The following is a 27,993-nucleotide window of genomic DNA, read 5'->3' on the forward strand; positions in this document are numbered from 1 at the left end:
TTAATGATCTGTGGTTGAAACCTCTGCTTTATTGACCATGGTCCTCACTCTCCGTTATGATCTGTGGTTGAAACCTCTGCTGAATTGACCATGGTCCTCACGCTCCTTAATTAATAATGCTGTGCCCATTTCATGGTGCTTAAACTTTGTCATGGATGTGGATTGTGGCCATGTGTCATTTCAATGGTGGCAGTACATAGCATGACAAGCAGATTCACACCAATGAAATCAGAAATAAGCTCCCTTCCTAAGAGGCACCTTGGCTCAGAGAATGGCTTCCATTAATGCTAAGTGAATCATATTATGCAGTAATGTTTAATACAATGTTGATTCAAACGCTGCCCTTACTTATGTTACTATCACTATGGCCTCTACAACTATCAGTGCTGCTTCTAGTATTATCAGGGCCAGGGGATTTAGCGGACCATGTGACCCATGCCATATATTTAGAGAATTAGGCTTATTTTTGGAATTGTGAACATTGTGAACATTGTTTTGATTCTAGACATTCAGTTACATAGCATTGTTTAAATGTCACCCATGTAATGTTAATGTGGAGTTAACATGGCTGCCATAGAATGTCGTAGTGTCATGTAAATGCATCATAACTCTCTACATACTGGACTTGGGCCCAAGCTTTTACTATGATTAGTGTACTGCTGTAAGTGACTGGGGTCAAACACAGATCTCCTGCCCCCCCAACACTGTTTTAGCCCGCAAGACGTAAACCAAGGCATTAGCTTAGGGAGCTAATAGAAGTCTCCAGGCCTCTTACTATATATAAAACAATTATATCATTGTCATACATACAAACACATATCTTATCATGCCTATTCTCTTGACTGCCGCGGTTTAACACATTTTTCCAATGTCCACATAGACACAGCATTACACACTGCACCACATCTTAAAGGAGGTGGGTGTACACCGTTCAAAGTGCATCAACAACATTATATAAGTTACATATTGAGTACAATGAGACCAGGATAGTGGGATTTCATTGCATAACTCGTGTATAACTCTTAAGGCTTTTAAAGAAAACATGCTTTAGATAAATTATACATATGTGGAATGTTATACCCTTAATGGATAAGTCGAGTTTAACAATAAAATATAGTCTGCCATGTTCTGTACAGATTAACAAGATAGAAGATAAGATTAATCAAATGCTTGAACCAAAAATCAGAGTAGATCTTGTGGCAGAGAACGTACCTGAACTAAACAGCATATAATATTTAACTGCACTAATCACTTTGCTCTCACATTTGCCTCTGTGCTGTATTAAGTAGTGCTTTATTTCTCATTTAGAACGAGACCTACAGTTACTGTACTTATCAGAAAAGATCTGTCCATACAACTGTGATTATATCTTAGTGGTGTAACACAAGCAATACTTTTGTGGTAACAGTCACATTTGTGCCAAATCGAAAATGAACTGACTTTGACCATGTCACTCCAGGTCAGTGAAAGCTTGGAGCAAGGCAGCAAACCCCCTCCCACTCCTGCCTTGCCAACACCACCACCACCACCACCACCACCACCACCACCACCACCACCACCAACAGCACAATCACATACACCATCCAAGGTGTATGTGTTTGATTTGTTTTCTATTTGTTAACCCACATGCTGATGTGCGGGAGATGTGAAGGACAGCACCTGTAAACAGACTGTAATGGACACAGCTAATGGAGACAGCTAAGTTGGACATGACCAAGTCCAACATGCAATAATGGAGTGATGCTGTTATCTCCTCAACTTTATTAGGAATTATGATCTGTAAAACGCTCTCCACCTCAGAAATTGAAACCATCTCTGGTGCAATCTCTTCCAGGAGGATATTTGAGCCTTTTCCAAATATCCAAACGGGTCCAAACTGATTCCCTGCCAAAACTATCAGTAGATTTCTTCGTTCTTATCTCCCATAATGCCTTATTCGATTATTGTCAATGCCCTCCGTGCCTGCTCTTCTTCAGTCTCTTAAAACTCTTTAGTTTTTCTACTGAGTGAGTCAGATGAGGCGCAGCCGCACTGGGGAAGTCGAGTAGGACTGGCGCAAAAGCCTTCTCGTTTTTAGACTAAGCCGTGTGATCAGCGTTTTGTTCGATTTTAAATGATGGAATATGGAAATTATAACAGTTGACCACGGCTTTGTGGCTGTGGAGTGTTTACGAGGCATGGCTTTCGTTTTCAATTGTTTTTTTCTGTCCTGGTGAGTACAAGTGAACTAATTTCCCCCCGACTTTACGAGTGCTAGAATGTTGATAAATGTACACTATGCAACTTTGAAGCAGTAACAAGTTGTATTGAGTAGAATAAGCCACCAGATAATGAATTTGCACTTTGTCTACAGTGTGAGCAATGTTTGGGGAAATCATGTGAAATCAACGCAAACTGAGAATATCTATTTGGATAACATCACGCGTGTATTGGATAGATTACTAGATGGATATGACAACAGACTGCGACCTGGATTTGGAGGTACAGTAATACATATTTAATACTTCTAACAGGTTGTTTGATAATGTGTGAAATTCAAGTCTACTCACGTAGTTAATAAAGTTTTCCTTTCCTATGTTCCAGATAGAGCTTAATTCTTGGTCACTGTCCCATCGTTGGAAGCTGCTTTTAGTGTCGTTAATATAACTGTCGAATTTGTGACATCGAGTGTCCAGGCAATTCATATAACCCACTGACCACAGGGTTTCTTTCTCACAAATTGCTAATTTCCAATCCTACTAAGGGATGTTATTGTGCTGACTTGTAATAGCCAACAACTACAGGTCAAGTAACTGTAAACTAGAAAAGTGATATAATTAACAATAACATCGTTTTTATCCTGTCAATATCTCACCAGCCTCCATTTGTTTTTAGAGTGAAGAGCTGTGTTTATTTATGGCTTATGTCAAAACAACATTTATCTTTGTAGGTCCAGTTACTGAGGTCAAAACAGACATCTTTGTCACAAGCTTTGGTCCAGTGTCAGATGTTGAGATGGTATGTGGCCTCATTACTACTTTATCCAGTCCACTTATATAACACAAAACTCCAGAGTGTTGGCATTTATTTATATTTCAATAACACATACTTGTGTTAGTGCAGACAGGACAGAATAATTGCTTGGTGCACCCAGTCCTAGCATGTCCGTCCACAGCCTCAAGTCATATTCCTACCAGCCTTCATTATTCTAGGCAGGATGTCATTAGTGCAGCTTAGGGATTTTAATCTGGTTGACAATCCCTGTCAGTGAGGGTCCCGAGCCGGCTGAGCGTTTGATTTCCATTACACACTATATTATATTTCACAGCATCTAAAACCCACTTCTGGTACCATGTGATCCACTAGTAGCCACCCCATAGGCAGTATAGATAAGACCAGAGCTGTAAAGAAATCCATTTGAGCTAAAAGTATTCCTGGATTGAAAAAGCCATTATCCATTGAGTTTTGTTTCATTATATATGGCAGCTAAAAGCTGAACACATCAAGAAATTCAAGAAAACAAAGTAAATCAATACTGTTGGGTTAGAATTTGGATAATTCTTGGAACCTGTAATGAAATACAGTCAGTTTTTCTTAGTGGAGAAGTTGATAAATATGGACCTGCACAGTACTTCAACAGATCAAAAACAACATGTAAGGAAGACTTTAAAATATTTAATATAATAATCGTACTTATTATCGACATTTCATTCACGTAAATGAGGTCACTGATCTACTGTAGGCTATGTACTGTACTGTACAGCAATGTCCTTATTAGCATATGAGTTGATTGCTGATTTGATTTCCAAACTGCGATGTTGTAGGAGTACACCATGGATGTATTCTTCCGTCAGACGTGGATTGACGAGAGGTTGAAATTCGAGGGCCCCATCGAGATTCTGCGGCTCAACAACCTCATGGTCAGCAAGATCTGGACACCAGACACATTCTTCCGGAATGGCAAGAGGTCCATCTCTCACAACATGACCACTCCCAACAAGCTGTTCCGCATCATGCAGAACGGAACTATCCTCTACACTATGAGGTACGAGTGAGTCACAGCCATCCAGGTCCAAAACAGACCTGTGTAGGACAGTAGTCTGTGTTCTACCGGACATCTATCTGAGTATCATACAAACACAGTCATGGCTATGGTTTAGTGCCCGGCATTCTCCAACCACGTTCCTGGAGAGCTACCGTCCTGTAGGTTTTCGCTCCAAACCTAATCTAGCGCACCTGATTCTAATAATTAGCTGGTTGATAAACTGAATCAGGTTAGTTACAGCTGGTGTTGGAGCGAAACATACAGGTCGGTAGCTCTCCAGGAACAGGGTTGGAGAGCCCTGGTTAAGATATTTGTGTGATACACGTCAACTTACCCAGGCATATCTCTATCAGCATTGCTTTGTTTTCAGAAGACGGTTTGGCCTGGTACGTGATCAGTAGTAGACGATCATAGGTGACCATTACTACTGTACATAAGGTTTGTCCAATACTCTTTGCCATTCCATTGCAGATTGACGATAAATGCAGAGTGTCCCATGAGACTGATGAACTTCCCCATGGATGGCCATGCCTGTCCTCTCAAGTTTGGTAGCTGTAAGTTGTCTTTCATAAACCTCAGTCAGACAGATGGTTCCACCAGGCTAGCTGGTGATTACAGAGTGACTACGTTATCTTTATTTCTTTTCTGTCCAGATGCCTACCCTATGAGTGAAATTGTGTACACATGGAAAAAAGGACCACTGTTCTCTGTGGAAGTCCCAGAGGAGTCCTCCAGCTTGCTACAGTACGATCTAATAGGACAGACAGTGTCCAGTGAGAGGTTAAAATCCAACACTGGTAAGAATAGATTCATTCACTTAATGCTTTAGTAATGCTTAAAGAAATACGCTTCAAAAATAACCATGCTAACAGTATGCATACCGTATGCATAAGTCTTTTTTTTTTCTAAATGAAATTTTCATTTGAATCTATGCTTGTTTAGTACACATTCAAAATGCAGCATTTGACATGTGCTAGAGTATGCATGTACTGCATGTACAAGGTCTCCCTGAGAAGTTCACTGTCTCATCTGTTTTCTGTAGCACAAATCAGTTTTGTGCTCTGTGAAATGCTGATTTACCAACGTGTCTGTTCAAAACTCTCTGTGCCCACATACAGTATTCCATTTGTTTTCTGACAGGTGAATATGTAGTCATGACTGTTCACTTCCACCTGCAAAGGAAGATGGGCTTCTTCTTGATTCAGACATACATCCCCTGTATCATGACCGTGATCCTGGCTCAGGTCTCTTTTTGGATCAATAAGGAATCGGTTCCTGCACGAACTGTATTCGGTAGGCCTCCTCCTGATCTCCACCATTAACTCCATTGTCTTGTCCACCATGCTTACGTTACAAGGTAACCCCAACAAGTCCCAATATAAGTTGTTCCCTTAAACATCCCTTAAAGTGATATTTACATTTACATTTTAGTCATTTAGCTAGGTTGGACAACCACATAGCACTATCATAGGAAGTTCATTGTTCCTCAATGGAGTAGCTATCAGCGAGGGGGGGGGGCACGTGCAAGTGTTAGTTCACAAACAACAGGGTTTCTTTCAACAATAGAGCCTCTTTAAGATAACAAAACAACTAACCTTGGATAACACAGTTTCATCACTCATAACATGATCTATTCTGTATCCTTTTATGTACATTTGGTGAAGATGTTGTACTGCAGTATTTGAATGTGTTTTCTTGGCAGGACATGGTAATGGTTTGCATTATGTAGAATGGTACTAGAGGACATAGGTAGCACAGTCACATGGTATATCTTATGTCTTCTACCTCTTATCTCTATTCCCTCCCAATTGGATCTGAATTAATAGTAAAAACTATTTTCTGAAATCATTCAATCCGGGCAGAGTGCGGGGGGATGTTGTTTACTTGAACTTGTTCTGAGGAGTTGCAGGTTCCGGTTGTTCCCATTACATCATGCTACACTTGCTTCAGCCTCTAGCCTCAGGAGCAGAGCGCTCTTAAGTTTCATTTGCCATCCTTTTGATTTTCAATTTAAATTTCCTCAGCTACATTTTTGTGTGCAGGAGCGGCTGCTGGCCTTTGTAGATTATGGCTCTGTTTGGGAGCTTGTCAGCATTTTGACAAGCCCACACTGAGGAAAAGATACCAATCATTAGTACGCGTTCAAGTTAGGCCCAATGTGAGACGCACATATGCAGAAAGTCATTAACCTCCCACATCCTGCTGCTTTCATTTGGCATGGTAGCGGGAGTAAAACGCTGTGGAGATATTGGAGTGTTTTCAGTGTGAGCATTGTGTGTCCTTTATGAGGCTGTTGCATTCACCATATTGGATTTTCCCCAAACCCATGAATGACAGGCTTTATCTTCACAGTTTACACGTTAAATTTTTTTTTTAAAGAAATTCTATGATTAAGAGATTGTAAATTGCTTCTGTAAATACAATGTATTTTAATGCTTTGCTGGTGACACAACAGTAATATGGGGCACAGCGAGAAGCCAGTAGCTAAATAAGTTGTGGTAATGCACTGACGTGTGCAGACGGAGAAAGAGAGAGACAGAGAGCTATGTAGAAGCACTCCATCAGGGTTCAAGCACATTAGGCATTGTTGTTGTGTGCAGCTTCGCATGCTGGCTTTCTAAGAGCTGAAAGTCTCCAGAGCTGAAGTCTCACAGACTTAATTGAGTGGGCCAAATTTGTACCTTGCTTTTTGCCTTTAAAAGCACACAGATGCCTCAAGCTCTTTGTTTCTTTCTCCTGTCTTTATCCTTCATTTCCTCCTCCTCCTCCTCATCCTCCTCCCTCTCTCTCGTTCTCTCGCCTCCTCTGATTTTTTTCCTGACACGATTTCTCCCATACCCTTCTTTCCCTGTGTGTGATCATTTAACAAGTGCTTGAGTTTGGCAATTGTGGTGTTTTTATCGAGAGTTGGTACTGTAGCTAGATTTATGGAGAGTTGGTACTGTAGCTAGATTTATGGAGAGTTGGTACTGTAGCTAGATTTATGGAGAGTTGGTACTGTAGCTAGATTTATGGAGAGTTGGTACTGTAGCTAGATTTATGGAGAGTTGGTACTGTAGCTAGATTTATGGAGAGTTGGTACTGTAGCTAGATTTATGGAGAGCTTGTAACTGTAGCTAGCTTTGTGGAGAGTTGGTAACTGTAGCTAGCTTAGTGGAGAGTTGGGACTGTAGCTAGCTTAATGGAGAGTTGGTACTGTATCTAGCTTCATGGAGAGTTGGTACTGTATCTAGCTTCATGGAGAGTTGGGACTGTATCTAGCTTCATGGAGAGTTGGGACTGTATCTAGCTACATGAAGAGTTGGGACTGTATCTAGCTTCATGGAGAGTTGGGACTGTATCTAGCTTCATGGAGAGTTGGGACTGTATCTAGCTTCATGGAGAGTTGGGACTGTATCTAGCTTCATGGAGAGTTGGGACTGTATCTAGCTTCATGGAGAGTTGGGACTGTATCTAGCTTCATGGAGAGTTGGGACTGTATCTAGCTTCATGGAGAGTTGGGACTGTATCTAGCTTCATGGAGAGTTGGTACTGTATCTAGCTTCATGGAGAGTTGGGACTGTATCTAGCTTCATGGAGAGTTGGGACTGTATCTAGCTTCATGGAGAGTTGGGACTGTATCTAGCTTCATGGAGAGTTGGGACTGTATCTAGCTTCATGGAGAGTTGGGACTGTATCTAGCTTCATGGAGAGTTGGGACTGTATCTAGCTTCATGGAGAGTTGCTACTGTATCTAGCTACATGGAGAGTTGCTACTGTATCTAGCTTCATGGAGAGTTGCTACTGTATCTAGCTTCATGGAGAGTTGGGACTGTATCTAGCTACATGGAGAGTTGGTACTGTATCTAGCTTCATGGAGAGTTGGTACTGTATCTAGCTACATGGAGAGTTGGTACTGTATCTAGCTACATGGAGAGTTGGTACTGTATCTAGCTTCATGGAGAGTTGGTAACTGTCTTTCAGAGCTGAAGCAGCACTTAAATGCATTGAAACAGTATTACATTATCCGCTTAAATTATCTACATGTTACCCTGTGCAAATGAACTGTGTAAATATCAAATTGACAAGAGCATAGCAGACCAGTGGTCAATGACCCTTTTCTTTCCAACTGTTTTAGCTTGATGAAAATGATCTCAGTGAAATGATATCTGTACCTTGTTAATGGACCATAATAGAGCATGTCCCTTTTGTAAATGAATCATGTCTTGTAAGGGTCTTTAGTGTGAGCCCAGAGATTAAAACATACTTTGAATACATGTGAGAGATGTATTACCGTGGTTGTATGTAACACACTTTGTATCCATGGGTCTGTTTGCATTTTGAATCTCCACAATGTTATTCATTGCTTAGATAACTGTTATCACGCTAACTGTAACAGATTCAGGCTCAACTACATTGCCTGTTGTTGTTATTGTTGTTGTTATGCAGCCAATCAATGTCCGTAGTAGCCCTGCCTCAGATGAACCTGACCATAGTATTACTTAACACTCTCAATCAATGTCCGTAGTAGCCCTGCCTCAGATGAACCTGACCATAGTATTACTTAACACTCTCAATCAATGTCCGTAGTAGCCCTGCCTCAGATGAACCTGACCATAGTATTACTTAACATCAATGTCCGTAGTAGCCCTGCCTCAGATGAACCTGACCATAGTATTACTTAACATCAATGTCCGTAGTAGCCCTGCCTCAGATGAACCTGACCATAGTATTACTTAACACTCTCAATCAATGGCAATTTATTTGTACTCCCTCGAAACATAACTTGCAGTGATCCACTTGAAATAAGCATCTCCATTGTGGAAAAGGTTGTGCAGATTGAGGTTCCCTATCGATTTATATCAATATACTGTACAGGTGCAGTAGTTTATGAAAACATTTGCTCGTCTAACAATATTTGCAGTCTCTTCCCTGTGTTATGATGAGATAGAATGGTCGTGTAATTGTGAAATCTTGTACGTCTGGAGATTCCTGTCTGTATAGTCACTTGGCAGTCCAATGAGCCTTATACCAGTAGAAAGTGTTTCAGAAATGTACATTATATCAGCTGTATAGCACGCTAAATTGCTTCATATAATCAGTGAACAGGACAGCTTTTCTACGTACTCTCTTCATTGTCCAGGATTGGGACTTTATATTGCTCTATTTCCCTGTAAACTTGTTCCGTGTAAGCCTTTGTCAATTTCATCTGTGTCCCTCCTCATCATCATCATTACTGGCCGCTCCTGCTCATTCCAGGCCTGCTCTCAGCCCAGCTATTATTGTCTCCCTGAGAGGAAACTACACTACCCGGGCAACTCATTCCAACCCATATCCCATTCATCACCATGTGTCTAACTCTAACCCATGCAAGTTGTGCTGCTCTGAAATCATCATCATCATCATCATCATGATCACTAAAAACAGCCCATCCCATGACCAGTAAACACAGCCCATCCCATGACCAGTAAACACAGCCCATCCCATGACCAGTAAACACAGCCCATCCCATGACCAGTAAACACAGCCCATCCCATGACCAGTAAACACAGCCCATCCCATGACCAGTAAACACAGCCCATCCCATGACCAGTAAACACAGTGAATGGTATGACAAACTTGATCTCCTCGTCTAACCTTCCTTGGCTTGTAAGGAAGTCAGAAATTCGAATGGATTTGTGTCCAAGATGTAACAGGAACAGTAAAAGTTGACCCAAAAGAAAAGTTGACCTCATTTAGATGGATAACTAGCAAATAATCTATTGATCTTGAGAGTCGGCAACCAAATGCATGGCTTAGTTTCCTCAGCTAAAGCTTAGTATTAGCATAGTTGCATGCACAAATCAAGACAAATGCTAGGATGTTTCCAAATAGCATGCCTAAGTGACCTGACTTTTAGTTGTTTTAGGCAAGCTTGTTAGGAACATACTTCATTACCACAGGCCCTTCAGATGTTGGATCTTAATTTGCTCACACTGTTACAAGATTTCTGCAATGCAGGAAATGTAACATTTGTAGTGTATTTGAGGTTTAAAAAGGCTTCTGACGTTGGATCAGAAATCTCTGACTTGATTTTCCCTTACGAAAAATGTGTCAATCCCAATAAAAATGTCCATTAATTACACATTAATCCACATAATTAACATTTCCTGTTGTGGCAGGATTATTTTCCTGCTGTAGCAACCTGGTTCAAAGTAAGATCCTACTGCTGTACCGCTCTTGTGTTTGCACTCAATGATGCTAAGGCTAAGCTGTGAGAGAGTAAACTAAGCCATGCTTTTGGTTGCTGCCTCTCAGGATCAATAGATTATTTTGGGTGTACACTGTGCTACTTTCATTACACTGTATGATTCACTATTGATAAAGTGAATACACTTCAAATATGGCTGAACTATTGATTTGGACTTTATAACATTTCACTGGCCATTTATTTTAATGCCATACAGGTCTCATGACTTATCAATAATGCCAGAACACATTGGTTTGGTTTCCGAGAGATAGACATTATAATCAACTTGGTATGTAAACAATGGTGACCCTCCATCCAAAGGTGTGGGCAGAAGGTATCCTAGCGGTTAGAGAGGCAAGCCAGTAACTAGAGGGTTGCCAGTTCAAATCCCGGGTCTGACAGAAAACATCTGTCAAGAAATGAGCTGTCAACAGGAGGGTTGCTGTTATATAATTCTAGATTCCATTTCCTGCTGTTGTGCCCTTGAGCAAGGTACTTAACCGCCCTCAAAAACTGTTCCAGAGTAGTCACATTTCGGACAGTGTGTGTGATACAAAGTGCTGAGCATTGTACTTAGACTCAAATTAATTTCTGAATGGAAGAGCAAGTGTATTGGTTGAGTAGTGCATGTCTAGACGTGTGAACTTGTTGCCGAAGGCTAGAGATTAAACATCATGCCCACAAATTCACCTTCTGGCGAAGTATGGCATCAATTACCATCTAAATGATCAATGGGCCCGAAGGATTTTGTGTAATGCAATACTAATCTTCATTTTGTAGGTTGGTATTGATTGAGTTGTTACAGTAGCCTCAGTTACATATTAACGGGACAGTCTAATCCGATGAACTAAAGACATAAATGTTGCTCAATGTTCAGTAATGTTAGATCTCAGTCAAGAGAATTACAACAGAAATAATATTAATAAATGTATGATAAGGTTTAAACTATTGGGTTCATAGAAAAAAAAAATTCAGGCCAAATGACATGCTTGAATAGACCGTTAACTATTTCCCCTTAAGCTATTCCTTTGCATGTAAGCTTGTGTGTCCACATTACACTGCCCGCACAACAGCTCTAACACAAACCATTGGATGGTTGACCCTCCAATCCCCTCCACTTCACTCCACACCCTGACAATCACCACTCAACAAGATGATGGGCTGGTACCCTGGAAACCCAGCCAGTCAACCCTGGGGCTCTGGGATGCAGAAAACAAAATGGCTGCCATGTCCAGTATCTCTGTCTAACATTTCTCTATGTGCCCTGTGTATGCCAGGCATTACCACAGTGCTTACCATGACCACACTCAGCATCAGCGCCCGCCACTCTTTGCCCAAAGTCTCTTACGCCACGGCCATGGACTGGTTCATCGCTGTGTGTTTCGCCTTCGTCTTCTCAGCCCTCATTGAGTTTGCCGCAGTCAACTACTTCTCCACGCTGCAGGCCAACCGGGAGCTCCGCAAGGCGGCCTCCATTAAGGCAGCCCAGGAGGCAGCAGAGGCCGGGAGGACCGACGGGGAGTCCTCTTCGGTAATCCACCTCCTCCCTCTCTCCTCGTTTTACACTCCTCCCCCCTTCCCTTTCCTCTCATCTCTGTGTCCCTCTCACCCCCCACTCCTAGTCTGTAACAACAAGAAGATTTGGCGAGAAGAGACAGCCAGTGGCTTCCTGAGCACAGATTATGTGAAAGGAATAGATTAAGGGAATATCCAGGCAGATCATTACAGGCTCACAAGAAGCCTAGAGGGGACAGGCAAGCCCAATGCTTTGTGCTTCTGTGGGAAAGAGACTATTATTAGGTGGCTGCACCAAATATATGAACTAAATAGTCCAATTGAGAGGAGTTCTATCTCTCCATCTGCACCATTTTGAATTACTATCTATTTAAAATGCAGACAAATCTTAATGACCTGGATAATATGTTGTTGACTCATTTTGACTGGTTGTAGACTGGATAAGATGTTGGCTGGTTGTAGACTGGATAAGATTTGACTGGTTGGCTGGTTGTAGACTGGATAAGATGTTGACTGGTTGACTAGTTGTAGACTGGATAAGATGTTGACTGGTTGACTGGTTGTAGACTGGATAAGATGTTGACTGGTTGTAGTCTAGATAAGATGTTGACTGGTTGTACACTAGATAAGATGTTGACTGGTTGTAGACTAGATAAGATGTTGACTGGTTGTAGACTAGATAAGATGTTGACTGGTTGTAGACTAGATAAGATGTTGACTGGTTGTAGACTAGATAAGATGTTGACTGGTTGTAGACTAGATAAGATGTTGACTGGTTGTAGACTAGATAATATGTTGGCTGGTTGTAGACTGGATAAGATTTGACTGGTTGACTGGTTGTAGACTGGATAAGATGTTGACTGGTTGACTGGTTGTAGACTGGATAAGATGTTGACTGGTTGTAGACTAGATAAGATGTTGACTGGTTGTAGACTAGATAAGATGTTGACTGGCTGTAGACTAGATAAGATGTTGACTGGTTGTAGACTAGATAAGATGTTGACTGGTTGTGGACTGGAAAATATGTTGACTGGTTATGACTGGTTGTGGACTGGAAAAGATGTTGACTGGTTGTAGACTGGATAAGATGTTGACTGGTTGACTGGTTGTAGACTGGTTAAGATGTTGACTGGTTGTAGACTGGATAAAATGTTGACTGGTTGTAGACTGGATAAGATGTTGACTGGTTGACTGGTTGTGGACTGGAAAAGATGTTGACTGGTTATGACTGGTTGTAGACAGGATAAGATGTTCAATGGTTGACTGGTTGTTGACTGGATAAGATGTTGAATGGTTGACTGGTTGTTGACTGGATAAGATGTTGTTAACTGGTTGACTGGTTGTAGACTGGATAAGATGTTGTTAATTGGTTGACTGGTTGTTGACTGGATAAGATGTTGAATGGTTGACTGGTTGTTGACTGAATAAGATGTTGTTAACTGGTTGACTGGTTGTTGACTGGATAATATGTTGTTAACTTGTTGACTGGTTGTTGACTGGATAAGATGTTGAATGGTTGACTGGTTGTTGACTGGATAAGATGTTGTTGACTGGTTGACTGGTTGTTGACTGGATAAGATGTTGAATGGTTGACTGGTTGTTGACTGGATAAGATGTTGTTGACTGAATAAAATATTGCTTAGTGGTTGTCTGGTTGCTGACTGGATAAAATGTAGTTAATTGAGTCTATCAGCTCTTCCTTGCTCGATGTTTATTTTATACACTTATGTCAGCATGCTAAAATTCCATTGTTAAAATTGGATTAAAGAGAGGACACAAGCCACATTGATAGGATAACCTGTGTATTATAACAATGTCACACCATTAATCCTGCATGTTCAATCTCACCAAAACAATGGCACCGGTATTGACACTTTATGATCTCTAGATATATTATGGCAGCATGCAAAACAATGTAATACGCACTGCATAAGAATCTGCTCTGATTCTGAGAGCCAGCAGAGAATTTGAGCCTGCTGTCGTTTCAGAAATAGCTGCAGTATTAAAGCCACATGCTCCCTGCATGATTTCTCACCTCCGTCAGACGCGCACAGCATTCAGCAGCTGACATTTTTAGCTCCAACCTGGTCTGTGATGGAAGCCAGTCAAATTATGGCCCCCGCTCCACCCCACCCCTACCAACCCTCCCTCTGTCCCTGCTACCCATACCACCCCTACCAACCCTCACTCTGTCCCTGCTACCCACACCACCCCTACCAACCCTCACTCTGTCCCTGCTACCCACACAACCATTACCAACCCTCACTCTGTCCCTGCTACCCACACCACCCCTACCAATCCTTCCTCTGTCCCTGCTACCCACACCACCCCTACCAACCCTTCCTCTGTCCCTGCTATCCACACCACCCCTACCAATCCTTCCTCTGTCCCTGCTACCCACACCACCCCTACCAACCCTTCCTCTGTCCCTGCTATCCACACCACCCCTACCAATCCTTCCTCTGTCCCTGCTATCCACACCACCCCTACCAATCCTTCCTCTGTCCCTGCTACCCACACCACCCCTACCAATCCTTCCTCTGTCCCTGCTACCCACACCACCCCTACCAACCCTTCCTCTGTCCCTGCTATCCACACCACCCCTACCAATCCTTCCTCTGTCCCTGCTACCCACACCACCCCTACCAACCCTTCCTCTGTCCCTGCTATCCACACCACCCCTACCAATCCTTCCTCTGTCCCTGCTATCCACACCACCCCTACCAATCCTTCCTCTGTCCCTGCTACCCACACCACCCCTACCAACCCTTCCTCTGTCCCTGCTATCCACCCCACCCTTACCAATCCTTCCTCTGTCCCTGCTACCCACACCACCCCTACCAATCCTTCCTCTGTCCCTGCTACCCACACCACCCCTACCAATCCTTCCTCTGTCCCTACTACCCACACAACCCCTACCAACCCTCACTCTGTCCCTGCTACCCACACCACCCCTACCAACCCTCACTCTGTCCCTGCTACCCACACCACCCCTACCAATCCTTCCTCTGTCCCTGTTACCCACACCACCCCTACCAACCCTTACTCTGTCCCTGATACCCACACCACCCCTACCAATCCCCGCACCAACTGCGATACCTCATTCAAAGACACTTAAATATTTTGTCTTGCCCATTCACCCTCTGAATTGCACACATACACAATCCATGTCTCAATTGTCTGAAAGCTTGAAAATCCTTCTTTAACCTGTCTCCTCCCCTTAATCTACACTGATGTAAGGTGGATTTAACAAGTAACATCAATAAGGCATCATAGCTGGTCAGGATTAACCTGGTCAGTCTTTCATGGAAAGAGCAGGTGTTCCTAATGTTTTATACACTCAATGTATAATGTTGTATTGATGAATTAATCAATTAATCAATGAATGAATCTTTTATGATTTTTGTGCATATAACATCCTGTGTTGTTATGGGAAATGGATTCAATTAAAACTGTGTTTTATCAAAATTAAACAACTCATTTCCTATTTTATTAATCTTAATTTCCAAACTTACTGACGTTCTGGTCATAGATTTACTATAGATTCTCTCACTCACCCCCTCCACCGATCTATGTGTTGATGTACTATACAGGATGCCAGCAGTATGCTGAAGAAGAGGATGAACTCCACGCCTCACTTTGAGAGGCCAGCGGAGGTGTTCCCTAACCCTCCAGTGAATGCCCAGGCCTTCCTCCAGCAAGGCTCAGCTGTGCCGTCCAACAACTTACTGACAGGCACCAGCATCATAGACAAGTACTCTCGCATCCTCTTCCCTCTGTCGTTCGGGGCCTTCAACCTGGTGTACTGGATCGTCTATCTCACCAAGGACACCATGGAGATGACAAGGTAAAGCATGGCTCTTGCAACACCAGGGTTGTTGGTTTGATTCCCACGGGGAACCAGTACGGAGAAAAAAAAGTATGTATGTGTTGGACCGAGATCAAGTTGGTGGTTCTCATCCTCATAGACGTTCATTAGCCAATGGGAGATCATGAATTATGGAAGAGTGGCAGGTTCAGATCTAATTGATATCTGCAGTTTCTCACAGCCGTTACTCATACACACGGGCACTCCCACTTCTTATGTGACACCTGAATCTATCAGCCACAACACTGTAAACATTCCGTATGGAGTGATATTGGCATCGCATAGAATCCAGCTTCCTCATGGCTTCTGAGAGTGGTTTGTCAAACAGAAATTCCTGGGTCAGAGATTGCTTTCCTACTTGAGTAGGAAGCATTAAGACACCTTCCGCTCATCTCTCTTTTCACCTAACAGCATCTGATTGATCATTGAATGCTACACACCACAGGCTGCCAAGGTAGACGGCTGCTTTAAAGACACAACAGTTGCCACATGTCAGGGCAAATGGATTGAAATGAATGTGCTTTTGCGTTTATGAATTGTGGGACTACTGTACACTCTGGTTGAGGAAATGGCCCCGGTATTGTACATGTGGAGTGTGTGTTGAGTAAAGATGTGTTGTGCATATCTTTTCTTATTCCTAATGCATCAAACATGGGATTCTGAGAGGTTGACACTTGAAAGGGTGGAGTAGTGTAGCGTGTGCAGCGCTACCGTTACACCACACACACAGAGGGCTTTAGAACAGCAGTGGCTCCACACCAGCCATTAACTTGGATCTTCTTTTGCTTTACTGATAGCCTACCAGGTTTGTATGTGTGTGTTTTCTCACTGAATAAGGTGCCTCAGGCCAATTACATGACAGTGATAAGAGCTGTCTACACTCTTAGAAAAAAGGGGTTCTAAAAGGGTTCTTCGGCTGTCTCCATAGGAGAACCCATTTTTGTTCCATGTAGAATCTCATGTAGAAAGAGTTCAACATGGAACTCAAAATGGTTCTACCTGCAACCAAAAAGGGTTCTTCAAAGGGTTCTCCTATGAGGACAGCCGAAGAACCCTTTAGTGTTCTAGATAGAAAAAAGGTGCTAAGTGTCTAGAGTTTGTTGCTGACTGTTGCTATTCATTGATATGGACTATAAGTGACCAAGCAGTTAGCTACATACACAGCGGGCAGCATAGTGAAAGCCGAGGCGCTCGAAAGCACTGTGATCAAAAATAGAACCACAACCAGTGGAGGAGCCATTGAAGTGAGGCTCTCAGGATATGTGGATAGTATGTATGGTTCATTCTCCAAGTGTAAGCCATTTTCAGCTTTCAACTTCCTTGTTTACACAACCGCATTACACTGTATATTTTTCCATGTGCTACCTCCCACCAACCTGACATTAACATTTACATTTAAGTCATTTAGCAGACGCTCTTATCCAGAGCGACTTACAAACTGACCTCTGGCTCTGGGAGCTGTACATTCATCCGAACCCACATGTCATTCGTATCTCTTGAAAGCCCCCTTTTTCATTTATGGGAAATAAATATATTTTTCTGATGACGCCAGCCACTTAATTGAATGCAGTTATCACATTATCAGTGCATTCCTCCTTGTAGCCTCACTTTTGTTAGACAAGTGCCTCTGAAGAGGAGCAGGGACAAAGGCTCTTTAGAGGAGCAGAGCCACAGGACACGTTGGTATAAATAAATAGGATTGCATCTTGCTATGTGTCCTCTGGTCTTTATTGCCCACTGGAGTACCAGCTCTCTCCTTGTCTCTCATAAATCAAAACAGTAAATGTCACTAACTCAATTCCTATTTTCCAGCACAGACCATTGCCATAACTTTGGTGTAATGATCATTCAATCACTGCATTTTAGGCAGAAAATATAGGGGGCCAGTAAAACTGTTGTCCATAAAGAGCAATAGAGTTGTGTTTATGATTACATTTAAGACATCACACCAACGTCCATGCACACTACCATAGGAAACTGGAAACAGATATTCCTGATGACAATAAATCCAGCACTACACTGTTCAGGAAGGCTGTGCTCACAATAATCCCCTGGTTTGACACATAGACGGAGGAGGCGTAGGTGTGAAATAGCTGGCAGAGTGTCCCAGGGAAAAAATTATAGAGGCGGACTAGTTTCGCAAGGTCTTTGTCGACAGCCCATGAGCAAGGGATTGATTGAAATATACGCAGGCCCCTGCATGCCAACCCTGGGAGGGGAATGAAATGAGAACCCCTTTAGTGTGCCAGTTCACACTGCTGGTTGGCTGCTGGGCCATGTTAATGCACACTCCATCTACCTCCTGCGTTAACAAGTTGAAAGCAGAGCTTTATTTGTTTTCAAAATGCGTCACATGTTGCCCCCGCACATTCCCAACCCCCTCAGTACACCCTCTACTACACACAGCAGTGTCTCTGTTCACTTGATGTGACTGTAGTTATAACCTCTCCGGGTTTTTTCACATTTTCTTCTTGTCTTTCCTGTTTTTCTGTTACAGGGACAGCGTGTGAGCCACCTGCGGGAGTGAACCCCCTCACTGATCACATACGCACATGGACACACACACACACACACATTTTATTTTATGCAGCTTCCATAAATAATTTCTGTGTGTGAGGATTTGAAGGGCTTTGCCAACTCTTGACCTGGGAGCTCATGTTCACTCATAGCTTGGTCTCTCAGTCTATTTAAGAAAGGTATTCAATCTCTTTGTCTCTCGCACATCCCTCTGTGTCTTCCCCCCTGAAGAGACAATGCGCATTTGTACTTCTCTTCCATGTGTAATGCCCTTTCCCTGTCGCTGCCTGAATCCGTGGGTCTTTCCAAGAAGTAGCTGAGTGTCTGCCACAGGTCTGGAGGCAGTGGAGGCTCTTTGTCTGTATAAAATGACACACGGCTTGGCACCGTCTGTACTGGACAGTACTGGAACACACCTGAGGGGAGTAATGTGTACTGACTGACTCTCTCCTCCCAATTTCAACATAGCCATCTTTCTCTATTTTTCGGTTCATTGGTTTATATTCACTCATCTCATGGAACATAGGGTTCTTATTGGTTCCTCAACAATGTTTCCGCAAAAATGTTTAGGCACTGAGCAAATCTCAGGTCTGCTGAGTACAAAATTGAACATTGTGAGAATTCTGTGCAATTTCCAGCACGCGTTTACTGTGAACACTGAGGCTGTACCCACTTTAAGTTACCGTTTTAAATTAACAGTGGCCAAATAGGCTACTGTGGCTATTTGATCATAATGCAGACCTACCAGAGTGGCCTACCATCAAAATCTATGGAGAACATACATCCTATAACATTTTAACATGGAAATAGCTGTTCTATCGTTTAGCCTACGGTAGAAGCCAATTTGTGGTGTTCAATGTAGGCCTACATTCCATGAGACTTTTGAAAAAACATGCAGGGCTTGACATTAACATGTTTATCCACTTGTCCTTCGGACAAGGAGGTGACTGAAAATGTTGTTCTGTTGTTTGTGGCAAGAATCCACTTTACAAAATAAAATGCATTATTATTACCATACCATTATTACAGAGAATCAGATCAATTATGCTACAATCTGCCTATTGGCTACTTAGCTTATTCAAGCCTGTCTCAAAATACAACACAAAAAAAAAGCTCTTTACCTGACTCGCTTTGATTATCTTTTGTGCTCTTGTTGGAAACAATCATTCCCCTATTGCTGACTACAAATGATCTATAACTGGGCTAATAACTCACTAACTAGTAAAGGATATGAACAAAATGTGCACAAGTGGCTACATGCAGCTCTTGCTTTGATCTCAAAACAAGCTCATCTACTCACAACTGCTCATGCTGTTAACATAGTCCAGTTCAATGTAAATGGCACAGATCCATTTATGGCAATGGTTTATTTGCATATAGGCCAAAAGCAGCTCTGTTTGGTTATGCTGCGCTGGTCTGTGTAGTTCATTTTGTTTCGGCATGTTGCATTGAAAGTGGCTAATATTGCATTGATACGATCACAACTGCCACAGTAAAGGGAAACGATAGTGTTAACTAACTGAGAAAACTCTAGAAAGTTGAGAGAAGTTCAATCTCGTGCTTCTCTCTGTGGGCTGATATTTCTTCTTCGTGACAGTCCTGGGGGCGGCGTAGCAGTCCTGGGGGGCGGCGTAGCAGTCCTGGGGGCGGCGTGGCAGTCCTGGGGGTGGCATGGCAGTCCTGGGGGCGGCGTGGCAGTCCTGGGGGCGGCGTGGCAGTCCTGGGGGGCGGCGTGGCAGTCCTGGGGGGCGGCGTGGCAGTCCCGGGGGGCGGCGTAGCAGTCTCTGGGCTACTGCTCGCCTGCGGGCAGCTTACAATGAACATTGTTTCTCACATACAGTTTAATATTCACAGTTACAGACACACAATCAGTAGAAATACAACACACACATACACACACACAGACACACACACACACACACACACAAAACACACACTCGCACAACCACACACATACACACTCGCACAACCAAACACACACACTGTCTTAGAAGACAGTGAAATCATTGGCCTCTCCACACAGGTCATAGATCCATCACAGGGTCTGTATTTGTTGGCATCCACCACCTCAAACTAAACCCTGGACTTTAAGGCATTAACAATCTTCTTTCCTTGCTAACTTTACTTGGCTATTCGACGTAACGGATAATACAAATATAGTTCCCTGGCAACAGCCAGCCTCTCAATCAATGGATGTATTCTATAATGTCAGTGCTGTGCTGTTTGTGTTCATGTTTTCTCTTTTTGTACTTTTATGTAATTGCATCAGTCATGATTGAACTGGGAAGGATGCTAAAGTGGTTTGTGGTTGGCAATTATTCATTAAATGGCATCTTTACATTTAATTTATAACTGCATCACCTCATAAGCAATTATGCAAAATGCATTAATAAATTAGCTACTTTCTGGATTTACATATGATTATGCACCATTTCCAATTAAAATAAAGAAGTAAACCATTAAATCCACACGGTAGCGCCATCTAAATATATCCAACATGGATATGTGTGTTTGTTGGTTATTCATGACTGTGTCGTTCCACTGGTTGCCTCCCTCAGCAAAACATGTTGCAGCTTATCAACACAATTCACCATCACAACACTATCAAGCATCTCTTTCACTGTTTCCTAAAGTCTATTAATATTCCTCCAGTTTTTTTATGTCCCCCTCCCAATATTGTGAGAACTTTTGCTAAGAAAAAGTAGGACTGCCTCTGTAGCTCAGTTGGTAGAGCATGGTGGTTGCAAAGCCAGGATAATGGGCAGACTCATACATAAAATGTATGCACTCATGACTGTAAGTCGCTTTGGATAAAAGCGTTTGCTAATTGGCTTATTATTATTCAATTGAACCCTCTTCTTTTGATGTGGAGTCTGGGGAGACAGGACACTTCAGCAGTGACCGCACTGGAAGGCCCTGGAAAGGACTCCTTGACATTAGACTGGCTGAATCTTAACAAAGAGGCAAAGAAGCGGCTGATGTAGAGCAGCGACTGAATAGCCCTATTGAAAGGGCTATTCAGTTGAATGAAATGAGAAGGGGGGGGGGGCTGTATCAATGACCTTATTGATTTCTCTCAACCTGCCTGATCATCTTCAACTCACTGGTCTCTATGGGGGACCAGCACTAGCATGACCTGTGACCCTTTAGTGTCCTCCTTAGGAGTTTGGAGTGTGGGGGATGTGAGTGTCTAAGACCATGACAACATTATATTTCACTAAAGGCATGGGTTACATTGATGTCTAACCAGTATTATTTGCTCGTTTTTTATTCACAGGCCAAGAAAAGTGTGAATATGAAGCAGTTTTATCGCAAACACTGCTATTTGTTTATATTTGTGAATATTTCATGATCAATGTATTTATAGACTTATATTTTTTATTTCTCGGGAACCCTGCTTGACGGCTATTATCTTAATTATTTGTACTGATCAGGGTTGGGTTTCCCGTAAACATCGTAGCACTAAGATTGTCTTTTGTTGATTTAGTTTCAATGGAAGATTAAGATGGAAACACAGCCCTTAAATGTATTGCAGCGTTTGTATATAATGATATTTTAGCAAATGATTTTGTGCACACACATTATATTCTCTATTCTGCACATTGAAATCCATTTGTTTTTCTTTTCCCTTGGAGCCTGAGTTGTTTTTATTGCCATAAAATACAATATTTTGGTGTTTAGACGTTCTGTAGTTTTATTAACAATCTCCACATAAATACTTTCCCTCAGGATTGTGCAAATATTATCATGTTTAATAAATCCAAATGATGTATTATGTGTTTCTTTCCTTGTAAAATGCACAACATGATGTATTCCCTTTGTTTGTGCAGTTGTTGGGTGATATGACAACCCCTAAATATGTTCCTTCAGCTATTTTAGTAAGCACTTTACTCCAAAATATAGGACTTTCCATGACCTGCCAGAAACATTTTCCCTCCAGGAATTAAAAATAACACAACGCCACACAATGACACCAACTTCATGCCTTCTTATCTGACAAAATAACAATGACATATAGGAGGAGAGATGGGTCAAGACAGAAACTCATGAAAGAGTTGTGATTCACTTGTATGTAACTCCCTTCAATTTGATTTGTTCTCTGAATGGATTTACAATAGACCTGGGCTTACAACATGATGCACTGGCTTCGAGCCAACGTCTAACCTCAAAGTCAGTATCCTGGAGGGGATGAAACAAAGTAACAGAACTAAAGAATGAGAAGGGAGGTCAATATAAACCAGCTACAGTACATCTCAGGCATAGGCACTTTTCATTCATGTAGGAAGTGAAGGGGATGTTCCTATAAGAGTATACAGTACATCTCAGGCATAGGCACTTTTCATTCATGTAGGAAGTGAAGGGGATGTTCCTATTAGAGTATACAGTACATCTCAGGCATAGGCACTTTTCATTCATGTAGGAAGTGAAGGGGATGTTCCTATAAGAGTATACAGTACATCTCAGGCATAGGCACTTTTCATTCAGGTAGGTGGTGAAGGGGATGTTCCTATAAGAGTATATAATACATCTCAGGCATAGGCACTTTTCATTCAGGTAGGTGGTGAAGGGGATATTCCTATAAGAGTATATAGTACATCTCAGGCATAGGCACTTTTCATTCAGGTAGGTGGTGAAGGGGATGTTCCTATAAGAGTATATAGTACATCTCAGGCATAGGCACTTTTCATTCAGGTAGGTGGTGAAGGGTATGTTCCTATAAGAGTATATAGTACATCTCAGGCATAGGCACTTTTCATTCAGGTAGGTGGTGAAGGGGATGTTCCTATAAGAGTATACAGTACATCTCAGGCATAGGCACTTTTCATTCAGGTAGGTGGTGAAGGGGATGTTCCTATAAGAGTATATAGTACATCTCAGGCATAGGCACTTTTCATTCAGGTAGGTGGTGAAGGGGATGTTCCTATAAGAGTATACAGTACATGTATTAATATAAGCCATTTCGCAGATGTTTTTTAATCCAAAGCGACTTGCAGTCATGGGTACATCCATTTTAGGTGAGGTTGACGCCAGGGGAAAGGAACTCACGACACTTGGTGATGCTCTACCAACTGAAGCACACAGGACCACAATACAATCCCACCTCTCTTTCTATTCTCTCTGTCATACCATCGTGAAAGCAGCTGCCGGGCAGAGGAGTGTGAGTGAGTACGAGAGAGAGATTTGCTAAGTTCACTTGTCCTCTGGTCTGGACCACGGGACACCCATGCGCTCCAAATCCCTGGGTTACCCTCCTCTCTGGTCAAAAAGGGTAGAGTGCCACCTATTGGTGCACAGTCCGTATCCTACTACATCTTGTTTGCTCCGCACAGGCTCACCATATCCCTTGTACACACACACACACAGCTCTGCTGTCAGGTGCTACATATGCAGGCACACAGGGTAATGTTGTTTTTGTGTCTATTTTCTGTTTTTTTTTTAAGGTGAACTGTTGCTGTAGTGAGTGAACTCTACTTGTAACGAGTGCTGTTGTGCTTTCTGGAGCTAGATTGATAGGTGTAGGTGGATAGAGAGAATTTATTATCATCCCTGACCCCCGACCCCCGAATGAAGAAAAAAGCCCCACACAGTCAGGCACAGAGGCATAATGAGTGGTGTGGATGGGAAGCAGGCAGACAGTAGAGAACTGCTGTTGTGTCTCAGGCTTCGTCACACTGAGCTTCCTGATGATTTCCACAGGCCTGTCAGAGGACACCATATTAGGCCCATCATATTCACTCAAATGCCAGACTGTCACATGCAGTCTGATTCATCAACTTCCTTGACACTGTCAGAGCCAGAGAGAAAGGGGGAGGACGAGCCAGCGGAGGAATCGAGAGAAAGAGAAGGATGAATATTATGTTTTTAAGCATAGATGCAGAACTCCCACTCTTTCGTGCCTGAAATGCCAAGCTGGTGCTTGAAAAACATGACTGCAAACCTGCTCCATCCAGGGACGTCAAGTGTCACACGCACGGTTCCACATAGCTGGCAGTGCTTCCACAATAACAGAGATAAATCAAATAAAAAGGCAAGAATGTGTGGTGCCCTTTTTTTGCCAGATTTTGCCAAAATTATACTTCCCTTATATGAAGGAATTACCACTGTATCTTCTGTATGTATGGATCACCAATTCCGTGTCTTCTGAGGAGGTACAGTAGCTTCTGGTGATGTGTCTTTGTTGAAACTGAACGTTCACACACTAAGAGTCACACATTGCTATGATCATCAGGCGTAAGGGGCAGCAGGAAGCCTAGCGGTTAAGAGCATTGGGCCAGTAACTGAAAGGTTGCTAGATCAACTCCCAGAGTCTACTAGGTGAAAACTCTGCCGACGTGCCATTGAGCAAGGCACTTAACCCTAATTGCTCCTGTTAGTAGCTCTGGATAACAGTGTCTCCTTAAAGACAAACATGTAATACCCTCTCTATAAATATTAACTACGTGTCCCCAAACCAAGATTATTCCTGTACGTGCTAAACTCTCAAAAATGATAGTCGCGCATGCCTTCTGTTTGATTATACAAATAATTCCTGATTTAATTTATTATAGAACAGCATGCTCTGATTAAAACTCTCATGAGGCATGGTTAAAAATAAACTGAAATCAGTGACAAACGACCTCTTTCCATGGGCTCTATCGCTTCACAGTCCCTCACGGTGACGATGCTGGGGAAAGGGGGAATTAAGATGGGGATTGAAGAGGCCATGGGTTCTGTTACAATTCTGTCTGATTAGGTATGGACCCCCGATAACTTTATAGTGAGGTTACAGTAGATAAGCTCTAGTCATACCCTATGTAAAAGACAGAGGTCCTGTAGAATGAAGGGCCTCTGCACATCCACGTGAACCCATTGAATTTCCCTATTTCCTACATTGGCCTTATTCTCATTGACAACTCCTCCCAGTGAGAGAAAAATAACCTGGAGTGTGTGTGTGTGTGTGTGTGTATATGTGTGTGTGTATGTTTGTGTGTGAGTGTGTGTGTGTGTGTGTGTGTGTGTGTGTGTGTGTGTGTGTGTGTGTGTGTGTGTGTGTGTGTGTGTGTGTGTGTGTGTGTGTGTGTGTGTGTGTGTGTGTGTGTGTGTGTGTGTGTGTGTGTGTGTGTGTGTGTGTGTGTGCGTGCATTTGTGTGTGCGTGCATTTGTGTGTGTGTGTATATATGTGTGTGTGTGTGTATCTATGTGTTTGTGTGTGTGTATATGTGTGTTGTGCGTGCGTTTGTGCATGTGTGTATATGTGTGTGTGTCTATGTGTGTCTGCGTGAGTGTGTGTGTCTACGTGTGTGTGTGTGTGTGTGTCTACGTGTGTGTGTGTGTGTGTGTGTGTGTGTGTGTGTGTGTGTGTGTGTGTGTGTGTGTGTGTGTGTGTGTGTGTGTGTGTGTGTGTGTGTGTGTGTGTGTGCGTGCGTGCGTGCGTGCGTGCGTGTGTGTGTGTCTGTGTGAGTGTGTGTGTCTACGTGTGTGTGTGTGTGTGTGTGTGTGTGTGTGTGTGTGTGTGTGTGTGTGTGTGTGTGTGTGTGTGTGTGTGTGTGTGTGTGTGTGTGTGTGTGTGTGTGTGTCTACGTGTGTGTGTGTGTGTGTGTGTGTGTGTGTGTGTGTGTGTGTGTGTGTGTGTGTGTGTGTGTGTGTGTGTGTGTGTGTGTGTGTGTGTGTGTGTGTGTGTGTGTGTGTGTGTGTGTTTTAGCCTATTTGAAAGCCATGAAAGCCCATATAGAGAGTGTACTGTACTGTATCTGTCAATATGTCATTATTAACATGCCCTATTATTGTCTTGTAGTGACTAATTGCCTAGCTCTTAATACTTGGACAACAAGTGACTAATTATATAAGCTAGCCAACTTTTTTTCCGGGATTTGTTATATTTTTTTTAGGAACAATCAAATCCCCACTAGTCACCATGGTCTACCATTGCTCCAGGATCCTGCCCTGCCAGGTAAAGTGTGGCTCGCAGTGGTACCCAGTGGGGACCGGCACCATACAGCCACGCCGGTGTAGATCGTTAGCAGTTCGCTTGGAAGCACTCTTTATGCGTGAGTTACTCGTAAAACACATGGAGTGAGGAGATGCTTTCCAGCATATGATTAAAAGCACTTCTGATTCCATGGCAACCGTTTCTCTTTTCTGGGATCCAGAGAGAGATCCAACCAGACGGCAGCGTGTCGCCACTCCGCTCTGCTCTCCTACGCTGTAGTTAAAGGACAGAGAGGGGGCGCTTAGTGCATCTAGCCCCCCAGGCTCCCCTAGCATGCAGAGATAATCGAGGTATAGCTTGAAGGGATTGGAACCATTAAGGATGCCTGAAAGGGTATTGTTGACGCACTAGACTCACCGCCAAGCCAGGCATCTTGGCAGGAGGCCCTTGACGAGTGTTGGAGACAACCAGCTTTCTGTAGCAGCGAGGGCTCATTAAAAGCTGATCATTTCATTGATCGTCATAACGATCCGATTTGCTGCTAAATATTCAACAGGCCTAATCTGTTTTAAGGGCTATGTTTTCAGTCTGCAGTTAAATAAATAGTTAGCATAATAGCCTACTGTAGATACATATGGAGAGCTAGTGAAGAAACTCATTATGTTAAGACCTCCTGCCATTCATGTAAAGAGTTCAACCATCCTAGGCCCAGTGAAAATGGTCTAGTTCTGCACCTTTTTGAGATGCACCACATACAGCCTCAAACCTTTCCGCTTCAGTCTCGCCATCTCTCCGATGACACAATAACCTGATAGTGAAGTAAAAGCAAGGAGAGCTCACTCTCTCTTAGATAAAGATATGGCCTGGGGGTTAGTGGGGGTTAGTGGGGGGGTTAGTGGGGGGTTAGTGTGGGGGGGTAACAGAAACGGCAAACACTTGTGCAATAACTACAAGTAAGCAGCTCACTGCTCCACAAGGGCCAGATTATGACTAATATGGCTGCATTCTACGAGGGAAACATGAAACAAGAACTGACGGAGGAGGCTAGAATCAAGCTAATGATGTACTGTAGGTCCAAACAGTATGGAAAATTAAAGATATTATAATTTAGGTGTAAATTACAGTAAATATTCAATAAATTTGACTATGATGCTGCACACATCCTCACAGCGAAGAGTGTTTGTCTTGCTTGGACTTTCTGTTTTTTTTTGTGCTGCTTCACGTTTGCATATCTTAAGTGGAAGATTGATTACAGCTTGAACAGCATGGACAGAACCTATGCTAATGTGAAGTGCAGGAGCGTCCCCTTGGGTTTAAGGTACAAGTTGGATGCTAAGCAGGGCACAGTTACTCCTCCAAACAGGCCTGCCAGAGCCTGGAAGGGGAGGGAGGGGAAAGGGAGGAGAGATATTAGACATCAGGTCAACTCCACATTACCATGGAAACACAGCAGAGCGGACTAGCTGCTCCATCTGTTCCAGCTAACTTTGACTTGGAATTCCAACACCTCGTGCCAGCTGTTTGTTCAAGCAATCTTCCTCTTCTTTTTTATACACCCACCCTGTGCTGTGTAATTAGTGTGAGAGATGCTTCTTGCAATGTTCTTGCTAGCCTTTTCTACTGCGCCATTCTCCCATGGCATCAGAGTGCCAGGGTTCACCATTGCGTAAAATCCCTGCTAAGTGTTTGGCATCTATATGCCAAATGGATGTTTTTATAGGCAATTTCTCGCTGCAAAAGGCACTGATTGCTCTGTGCAGTCCAGTGACGATAATGGAGTGCTTACATAAAGTCTTCCCTGTCTCACTGTCAGGATGTCCCAGGAAACTCAGTGGAGCGCATGCATGGAATGACTGTGGTGCAGAGGGGGCCGACTGGAAGGACCATGGTGCAGAGGGGGCCGACTGGAAGGACCATAGTGCAGAGGGGACCGACTGGAATGACCGTGGTGC

General features: G+C 43.0%; 1 protein-coding gene across 1 annotated transcript; it reads left to right on the top strand.

Moving 5' to 3' along the window:
- Positions 1-2,020: 2,020 nt before the first annotated feature.
- LOC123994969 (gamma-aminobutyric acid receptor subunit alpha-6-like) lies at positions 2,021-19,758 on the top strand. The gene is made up of 10 exons (XM_046298143.1): positions 2,021-2,212; positions 2,354-2,481; positions 2,930-2,997; positions 3,804-4,024; positions 4,496-4,578; positions 4,678-4,821; positions 5,165-5,317; positions 11,510-11,763; positions 15,341-15,594; positions 18,113-19,758. The coding sequence occupies exons 1-10, from the start codon at positions 2,124-2,126 to the stop codon at positions 18,123-18,125; spliced, it is 1,407 nt and encodes a 468-aa protein (XP_046154099.1). The 5' UTR covers positions 2,021-2,123; the 3' UTR covers positions 18,126-19,758.
- Positions 19,759-27,993: the final 8,235 nt, after the last annotated feature.

Source organism: Oncorhynchus gorbuscha, linkage group LG02 (genome assembly GCF_021184085.1).
Source record: "Oncorhynchus gorbuscha isolate QuinsamMale2020 ecotype Even-year linkage group LG02, OgorEven_v1.0, whole genome shotgun sequence".
Taxonomy (NCBI): domain Eukaryota; kingdom Metazoa; phylum Chordata; class Actinopteri; order Salmoniformes; family Salmonidae; genus Oncorhynchus; species Oncorhynchus gorbuscha.